Raw genomic sequence first — 10,247 nt, 5'->3', positions numbered from 1 at the left:
ATTACCTCAATTGTTCAAATGCTTAATCACAACCAGTATGTGACCCATTTCTCAACACATTCATTAAAAACATATTAAAAAAGCATATATATATATATATATATATATATCAGAAAAACCCTAAAAATGTACCTTTTTCTACACATCCACTATATATATACGCCACCCTCTCATCAGGAAAATGAAAATAAGGAACTAGAAAACTAGAAATTCTATTTTACCTTTAAAACATATTAAAAAATGGTGATAACTTTAAATAATTGTGTATTTTGCAAACATATTATTTATAATATGATGCACGTTCAAATGCAAATGGTTCATATATTATTAATTTGCCAAATATTCTATGTTGCTGTTCCACTAACACATAGAGGAGTAGATATGACTTAAGGTACTTTAAATCTTTTCTATGTACTCTTTGATACACTTCCTTATTGAGAATAAACCCCAGTATTCAAGCCCAAAATAATCTTTCATATAGCAAATAAAGTCCCAGTTTCAGTTCAGCTATAAAAGCTAAAATATGTTACCTATCCTTATAGACACAGTAGGCCACAGCACAGCATATGGGCTGTTACAGCTACTGAGGTTTTTAATTATTACTTAGAAGGGCAGAGCAAACAGTTCAAAGCTACTTCCAGCTGAGCATCTGCTACCTTTTATATCTCTGACAGAATATGTGCAAAATGCATGGTCCAACCAGATCAAGTGGTGTATACACATCAACTTAAGCCATAACTGTGCTGCAAGCATTGCTGCCCCATAGTTATTGCAAATTTTTCTGTTGCATAGTGACAAAAGTACCTTCTCACATAGAAAACTAGTTAGCATCTTTCAGGAAACATAGAAGGAACCAAGTAAGTATTTAGTAAATCTTAAACCAGCAAAACAAAGCAGCTGCCCGAGGATATACTCCTCAGGAAAGTCAAAAGGTTAGGACAATCCTGGTATTAAGTGAACACCAAACCATAGTGATAAGTATCGTGCTTTACAGCAACTGTACCCTAGCAACAGAAGCAACTTTTATCTTGGACTCTTACTCAACTTCTTGAAACACAAACCTTTTTCTCTTCCACTCTTTAGTTTCCCCAGTCATCTGCCTCCCACCACAAAAGCAGCAGCTCTCAGAACATGCAGTGCTGGGGCTTTATAGGGATTGTGAAAAGGAACACAAGGAACGAGCCTGGTAACTAAGAGTGTTATGGAAGTCTCTAAAGCATAGGTTTTATGGAAGGGGGATGAGGAATGGCTGGATAAGAACAGAGATAGCTTTTTCTTTAGGATGAGTACAGCAATGTGGGGAAGGAAAAAATGTGCATGAGATACAGGATGTTCAAATCATTAGTCCTAGTAGGGTACTGAGCTGGAGAGGCAGTAGTTGGGGGATGCTAGAGTGCGGGAAGGTGTGCATGTTTGTGGGCAGCAAATAGGAGTGAGCCACTACTGCAGAAGAAACTGAAATGCCCAAGAAATTGCCATAATAATTTAGTCTTCATGCAGGTTCCACTGGATTACAAAGGAATCTTTTTCTTCAAATGGCGTAAGAAAAGCAACGTCTTGTTATTAACTGACTGAACAGTGTTATAAAGGCACAGAAAAGGCTGAGACTTACCTCTTTGTGATATCAGTACATGCAAACAAATTCATTTCTGTAGAGACACAGTGGCACAGGTTCACAGTAAATTAGATCATTTATTGCTTCAATGCAGAAACAAATACATAATTTATGTGCATTTATATACGTAGGCATAATAAACACAAACCTCAGGAGAAAAGCATAAACCACTATCCCTTTTTAAAAGTTTTGGTTTTAATTAAATTTCAAAAAAAAAAAAAAAGCAGGAATGTTGTAGAAAATAATGCAGCATAAGCAATTTTTCATCTAATGTAACAGTTGAGAAGAAAACCCTTGGTCTTAAACTAATTTTTGCCCCTTTTGAAATCAGTGTAAAAGTTTTCTTTTTATTTCAAGAGAATCTAATATAACAGTAATTTCTTGGTACTATGGTAACACCATCTTCCAGCTGGAATTCCAATAGGGTTATAAGGCAATGAAAGCAAAATCTTGAAGAGAAATAAATTTATGCTTGCCCTGAGCATCTCTTCACTTTTAATTTGATAGCTTTCTAAACAAAAGGTGTGGTTGGGTTCTGCTCTTATTTTCAAAGATTTCTAGCTTTGTCTTTTTCTTAAACTTTGCTTTGCAGATTATGAATATAGGAAGACTTAACATGTTCGTGCATTCAAAAGACTGATTTCCAACCCTAACTATTCTATGATTCATCCATGTCACCAGTTCCCCAAAGAATGACACAGTCGCATGTGGAAGGGAGATTTCATTTTGGTAGCAATATTTGGAAGAACGAAGTGGGTAAGGACAAAGGACCAAACATTAGAAGCAAAAAAATTCCTTTCTTTTTAATCAATATCTTGTTAAGACTAGTGAATTTCACACATTAATCTTTTAGTAAGTAATAAATGAAACAGACTGACCATTACAGCAAAAAATAAAATTGCAAATTAAACTCATTCTAATGCTGTTGCTTACAAAAACTGCTACTTCATCACGCACAACTTACGTCAAGAGTTTGGACTTTGAAGTACACATGTATTTGAGGTAGTGTATCTAGAGGTAAATTCTGAATACGAAAGACCTGAAAACAAACTTTCTAAACAATTCCTCCCACACTGTGTATATTTTTAAAGCCACACAAGTTCCACCAAAAATGTAAAAAAAAATAAAAAAATAAAAAAAATTCTGTGTTTAATAGCTTTGAACAAATCTGAAATTCAACTTCACGTGACTCTGTTGCAGCTACACAATCACTATGTTATAGCTCAGATGAGACAAAAAACTTAAGACAATAAAATGCCTGGAGGTTTCCAATGAATTGCTTTTCATTTCTTCAGCAACTGCTGCATAGTGACTGATCTAGTATTGTACAACACAGGAAATTAGCAGTTAAAGTCTTCCATGCATCCAGCATTACATCCTACAAATCCTGTTAACCACAGGAGCAAAATTAGAAGAACAAGAGGAATCAACAGAACTAAAAAGTGCTTAATGTAAGCCATGTGGAATTTGTTCTTTGGTGAAAAACATGAAAACTGTGCACTGCATGCACAAGAGTATTTAAGGTAGGATTATAGCTCAATTAAGACAACTATTTCTCTGATCCTGTATTTCTAAGGCATTTTGCAGATGTCTGTGAATCTCAGGCTGTAATACAAATTTCTTTCTGTTCTCCATAATATAAACTCACATTTTATGAAAAGACACATTTAGTGTTCTGTCCAGAAAAGTAATCTTCACAATGTAGATCAAAAGATACACTACTGTTCCAGATGAATCTAAAATAAGGTAAATTAAATTAACATATACATTAAATGTGAATATAGCCCATATATGTAAATACTGCATTAACACTAAAGCTTAACTGATACCCTTGTTTCATTAAGGAATGCTTGGACCATGTCCCAGAGCACAGAGGAAACAGACTCCCAGTCCAGCAAGAGCCATGCCAAGCCCAGAACTGGAGGCAGTGCCACACACAAGCCTGTGCACACAAGTGGCACAAGACTGCAACTTCAGACTCGTAGCTATCAAGGAGATTGCTGTGCTGTGTTTTGCTACAGGAATAAACATGCCCTTTCTCTGTTCCAACGTGAACGAAAGTGCATCTACACTGTCATTAATCTTATGAGACTGTTTTGCTTCAGATTTGTCAAAACTAATTCAGGTTTGCCGAATTCAGCAACAGATACAGGATTTATCTAGACTGAGAGAAAAAGGTTATATAAACTTTGCTAACATAACCAAATTAAATTGTTAATCTGTGCCTAAACCAAAGGTCATTATTAGCTCAGGGTTAACTAAAACTTCTTAGCTAATCTCCAACCTATTTTTGACCTCTCTTGTTAATTGCAGAAATGCTTTCAGTTAATATATTGATAAGTTGTGCTTACATCCCCCACTTCTGTAGTTTCTTGACTTGCAATTCATAGAAAAAGATAGTTTGTTTTTAATTTAAGACTAATTAGTGCCCAATTAGCTCTATGTTGTTACCTACAGTGGAACCAACAGTAAAGACAAACATTGAGCATTTTAATCAGTTTCATGAAGGATGCTTTTATGAAGATGAACAAAGGAACACCAAATCCTTTATTTCACTTTATTTTTCCCTCCAGATAATAAAATATTACTTTACAGAGCTTGTAAAAATACCCTATTCTACTGCTTCTAGTGATTCCCATTAGAAAGAGGTACAGTTAGACCACTGTTGAAACAGAACTAATTAAAGAACACATGAAATCAAAAGGATCTGTAATCATATTAGTAGGTTGTATCCAGCCATAATAATTTCTTATTGCATCATAGTTCTTACATAGCTCTTTACACTGGGCTGGCTTAATTCCTTTAGGGTATGGGTATGAGGTATCCACATCTATAAAATGTCCTGTTTTGTGGAAGAGTAGTTTTTGCTCAAGTAAAAGTGAAGTACCTGAGTTATAATTCCAAAAATCATTTCTCTACATTCACTTTCTTGTTTTTTTCTAAGTTGGAAATGTTCAGGTTCTGGTAAAAACATATGCAGGCTTAATTTAAAAGTTCAGTCTGAGAGGCAAACTAAACCCGGCTGCATTGTAAAATGTATATAAATTTACAAAAAAGCAATTCTAATAATGTAAGAAATGAAAGTCTCAAAGTTAAAAAGAACTATCCAAATTCAGATGCTCATCTGAACTAAGTAATATAAGGAATTACAGTTTGAAAACATACTGTAATTAGATCCTGAAGTTCAGAAATTCAATATATTTCTAAATGCTGAAGCCTTACTATTCCATAACATTCATATTACTTTTTTGTCCTGATAAAAGCTTCTTCAAAGTAAATTTATCCAGTCATATTGAGGATCATACTTGACACCCAAGAGATAACATAACAAAATTACGCTCAGAGTTTTCTTCTTTTCTATAGGAAATGAAAATGATCTTCTATTACCTGAACAAAGGCACCTGGCCTACTGTGAACATGAAAACACTTGTTCATTACTGTTTGTCACATTGGTAGACAAACTCTTGCCTATGAAGGGCCTAAAAGTTTGTTTTTATTACAGTATAGTCAGTTGTTTGTATAAAATCCAGATTCATATTCATTTGCTAGTGCAAATGAATCCCACTGTACTGTCAGTACAGTTTTCTTATATTTTAACATTATTCACCAAAAGCTCCATTCTTCTGAGTTTGCGTTTATTCTTTGGCATTGGCTTGTCATATAACCCATTCTTGAGAAGATGCTCCTTGCTGTGATGGATCTGGGCACCATGCTGAAGTTGGAAAGAGCATAAAGCTTGAAGTGGACGTAGTATAGTCTGCAGAAAGATGAAGGGGTTGGGGGAGACAAAAAACCCAACTTTTTAGTAAGTTCTTTTAGATACATCAGTTATTCCAGGTTTTGTATTCAAGGACTACTTAAAAATGCTGATAAAATAGAATTTGGATTAAAAATACTGGCAAAGTATAACCTTTGGAGACACAAAAGGCATGGCTGAATAAGAGATGTACTACAAGGAAGCCCTATATCAGATGTACATCCATCTACCTGCTGTTATTCCTTATTCTTTTCCTTGGACCCACTCAATCCTGACTTCAGCCCCAGCTGCATTACTTTAAGTTATGGCTTTAACTTGACCTTAGCAAGGGACTAGAATCAATTACTGTGGCCCAGCTAACAAGCTATAATAAAATAAGTAACAATAACTAAGCTGTTTGTGCTTGCATGAAAATACCTTGAGGCAAGGTTTTACAAAAAGAGGAGAGGCTCATGATAAAGGCCTAGTTGTCCTGGAGACTGGACTGTATCCCTGCTTCTGCACAGTGATATTACATAGGACTAATGAAGCCACACAACCCAAATTTATCTCAAGTGGTTCCTAATTGTAATTTCTTCATTTTCTGGTTGCCTGACTCAGTATCACAAGGCCTCGTGTGCAGATGTGTAAAGCAATCCTGCAGTCAGCAGGAGCTGAGTTTCTACCAAGTAAAATGTGAGCCTCCCAAGCATAAAGGAAAATCAATTGACTTACATTTGGCATCAAACTATGTTTCCATTTTTAACTTCCATGGCTCTCAACTTCAATTCACCATCTTATATGCTGGGAATAGCACTCACTTAACTCAGAGAGGATATTAAAAGGTGCATAAATGTTTATAAAGCTCTTAGCTATTGCAACATTTATAGAAGCACCCTTCAGCAATTGATAATTTTGTCTTTGAAAAAGAGACTGAGCTAATTCTAAGGGATAGGGATAAAACAGAATACAGGACTGGGAATTGCAGACACTAATGAAACATTTACCCTGTATCTGAGTAAGACAGATGTCCTAATGAAGGAAAAATATGCCAACATAATCCTAGCACACCAAACGAAAAAATAAATATACAAAACCCATTTAAATTTCATGATTTCTAATTTTTCATAACTATACCTACTACAATAAATAATTACCTTCTTTTAGCATAAAAGCATATGATAGCTGCACTGTCATAAAAGATACACAAGCTTCTAGAGAAGTTGCTTTATGCACAGCTCCAATTTCTGAGCCAGTTTCTTGTGTGGTCACACACTTTGTCCCAGCCTGGTTCTAAACGCGACTGATTTAATGTGAAGGTGACTCTCTGGTACCACAGAGTATGCCAGGGGTGGCATACTCTCCACTATGCCAATTGCAGAAGCAATTTTTGACCTGGGAACACTTTTTAAGAGACGGAGGTCAAGTATCAAAATGTTCATTATCTGATGGAGAGGGATAGGAGCACCCCAGGGTGGACAGTAGTGAATCCATGGATGAGCTTCAAATCTCTTTTCACAGAGCCTTCTGTACTACATACTGGGCACAATCAGACTGCAGACCTGGGTCTATGGTGTGAAATTACAAGTAGGTCTTTTTCAAAAGGCTTATTAAATTGACATCACTTTTGTCATCAACAAAAGATTAAGAGGGACATTATCTTAATAACCTCTTCCATCACAGACTAGTAGGATCACAACTTGCACGGAAAAGGCTAATGTCCAATTAGTATTCTTTGACCTGGGATAAACCTAAACTCCAGAACTGTTCAGTCACAAATTCCTTCAGTGACATGTGAGAGTTGTAAGCTGGCTGGAAGGAAGACATAACCCAGTGGGTTGCATTTGACAGTCAGAGGAGTGCAGGAGGTCAGCAGGACAGGTTTATGAAAGCATTTTATCTTTGAGCTGGCCATGAGGGGGTATTCAGCTCATCTCTGCTGTCTAGTTTTTGCAGAAAACAACTTACCACTTTCTATCCATTAATAAACTCAATTCCCTGCCTCAAAGTCTATCAGTCTTTGGATTTTTCAGAGTCAAAGATCACACTGATGTACTTTGACTTCAGAGAATCACTGAAAAATAAGTAAATATTCTGACACCAACATGTTACAAATTATCACAGAACCACAGAATGGTTTGAGTTAGAAAGGACATTAAAGATCACCTAGTTCCACCCTCTGCCACAGGCAAGACCACCTTCCACTAGACCAGGTTGCTCAAAGCCGCATCCAACCTGGCCTTGAATACTTCCAGGGGTGGGGCATCCACAAATTCTCCAGGCAACCTGTTCCAGTGTCTCACCACTCACAGAGTAAATAATGCCTTCCTTTTATCTAATCTAAACCTATCCTCTTTCATGTTAAATCCATTTCCCCTTGTCCTATCACTACACGCACTTGTATAAAAAGTTCCTGTCCAGATTTTTTGTAGGCCCCCTTTAGAGACTGAAAGGCTGCTATATTGTCTCCCAGAACCACCTCTTCTCCAGGCTGAACAACCCCAGCTTTTCCAGCCTGTCTTTATACAAGAGGTGTTCTGGCCTTCTGAGCATCTTTGTGGCACTCCTCTGAACTTGCTCCAACAGGTCTATGTCCTTTTTATGTTGGGGCCCCCAGAGCTGCAAGTGGTACTCCAGGTTGTGTCTCATGAGAGTGGAGTAGAGGGAGAGAATCAGCCTTCCCTCCTTTTGATGCAGCCCAGCATATGGCTGGCTTTCTGGGCTTCAAGCACCCACTGACAGCTCATGTTTTGCTTCTCACCAACCAACATTCCCAAGTGCTTCTCCTCAGAGCTCTTCATCTGTTCTTTGCCCAGCTTGTAGTTGTGCTTGGGATTGCCCCAACCCGGGTGCAGGAGCTTGCACTTGGCCTTTAACTTCATGAGGTTTGCACTGGCCCACTTTTCAAGCCTGTTGAGGTTCCTCTGGAGGACATCCCTTCCCTCCAGCGTGTCGACCACACCACACAGCTTGGTGTTGTTGAAAACCTTGCTAAGGGTGCATCAATCCCACTGCCCATCTTGACAAGAAAAATGTTGAACAGCACCAGTACCAAAACCAACCCCTGAGGAACATCACTTGTCACTGACATCAACTAACATCAAGCCTCTAATGTGGTCAATGGTTCAAAGTTATTTGGACATCAAGCCATTGACCACAATTCTTTGAATGTGACCATCTAGCCAATTCCTTATCCACCAAGTGGTCCATCTGTCAAATCCATGTCTCTACAATTTACAGACAAGCATGTCATGCAGGACAGTGTCAAATGCCTTCCATAAGTCCAGGCAGATGATGTCAGTTGCTCTTATCCACCAGTGAAGTGGCCCCATCGTAGAAGGCCACCAAATTTCTCAGGCATGATTTGCCCCTAATGAAGCCATATTGGCTGTCACCAGTCATGCCCTTATTATTCATGTGCCTTAGCACAGTTTCCAGAAGGATCTGCTCTGCTATCTGCTGGACACCAAGGTGAGACTGATAGGCCTGTAGCTCCCTTTTAACCTGTTATAAAATATGCATTATGTTTCCGCTTTTCCAGTCAGCAGGAACTTCACTGGACTGACACGACTTCTCAGATATGATGATTACTGGCTTAGCTACTTCATCTGCCTTCAGTCTGACAGCAATATTGAATAAAGAATAGGAAAACTATAGAGAATTTTGGAGTACAAGAAAAATTACACATTAATCTGAACATACTAGAGTTAATAAATAATGTAAGAAAAACAGTTTTTATTGGTACATTCTTGTTTGAGTTGCTATGCAATGAAACCATTACAGTGCTATTAGGATTTTAATCGTCAAATGTGACATTAATAGCTAAGTACCTTCACTGCCCCTCTGCTATCCAATAAAGAAAAACACAGGTGCTTACAATTACATACCTCTTGTATATTCTTATTTTTTTCCATGATTGTAAGAGCAACAGCTGCACATTCAAGTGTAGACAGACAGGTGTTTGTTGGCTGTGTACGAATTACATATTGACTTGAAATGTTGGTTTTTATCTGCACCTGAAAAATAGCAAACTCTACTAAAACAAACAGGTCAGTATACCAAACAAGATGCTTCTTCCCTACACTAAGCAAAACACAGCCCCTTCCACTCTGTGTTCAGTTGCCTTCTCTCCTGTTTGCTGTTTTGTCTCCCAGTAGCCAATGACCTTATGCTACTTAGTTTAATACTGTAATACCCATGAGTTGCCCTAAAAGAACTGTGCATTTGTTACTGTACAAATATGGAAATAAAATACAATTGTTTGTTAGGGAAAGCCTGAGTGAATTTTTAGCAACCAATTTCAGTTTCCACAGATACATAACAAAAATAAAATTATCCACCTATGCTTGTTTTATTGCACTCTAAACATACACATGATCCAAGCACAACGGACAATGACTGTCTAGTCACTGACACTATTTACCTTGGTTAAATATTGGTCAAGTTCTGAATGAAAGACTTTTAGAAACTACATTTATTCACACAATGTACTAGGTCACTGATTAGAATTATGTGCTTACCTAAATCATGTTCAAATATTATTTATAGGCTCTGCCTCAAATGATAATCACCCTGTACTATCTCACAAGTTAAAGGCTTTTAGGGAAAAGAAATTGAATACACACTGCCTGTTTTATCAGCTCCAAAAGCTTTTACTGAGTTTATAAATCAGCAGTTGAAACATCAAAGAATTTACATTATTAAACTTTGTGTGAAAATTTAGGTATTATTAATTTATTCCTAAAATTTGCATCTCTACATATGTCTCAATATAAAATGCCAAACAAGTTAATGTCTTAGCAACACTATGACCATTCTTAACCAAAAATTATCAGTTTCTTCTCCAAAAAATTATAGTAGAGCACAAAAAACCCTAAGGAATTATTATAAAAGAGC

General features: G+C 37.1%; 1 protein-coding gene across 2 annotated transcripts in view; it reads right to left on the bottom strand.

Moving 5' to 3' along the window:
* Positions 1–1,751: 1,751 nt before the first annotated feature.
* The window catches only part of DTWD2 (DTW domain containing 2), a 90,962-nt gene continuing 82,466 nt past the window's right edge, over positions 1,752–10,247 (bottom strand). The window contains exons 5-6 of one of the 2 annotated variants that reach the window (XM_065663285.1): positions 9,239–9,367; positions 1,752–5,372 (exon numbers count right to left, since the gene is read on the bottom strand). In XM_065663285.1, the coding sequence (XP_065519357.1) occupies positions 5,202–5,372; positions 9,239–9,367 (300 nt within the window). In that variant the 3' untranslated portion in view covers positions 1,752–5,201. The remainder of the gene's footprint in view (positions 5,373–9,238; positions 9,368–10,247) is intronic. The other variant, XM_065663286.1, reaches the window with a different exon arrangement.

Source organism: Lathamus discolor, chromosome Z, assembly GCF_037157495.1.
Source record: "Lathamus discolor isolate bLatDis1 chromosome Z, bLatDis1.hap1, whole genome shotgun sequence".
NCBI classification, from domain to species: domain Eukaryota; kingdom Metazoa; phylum Chordata; class Aves; order Psittaciformes; family Psittacidae; genus Lathamus; species Lathamus discolor.
Note: the sequence above shows the minus strand (reverse complement) of the source record. Positions and strands in the feature narration are given on the sequence as shown.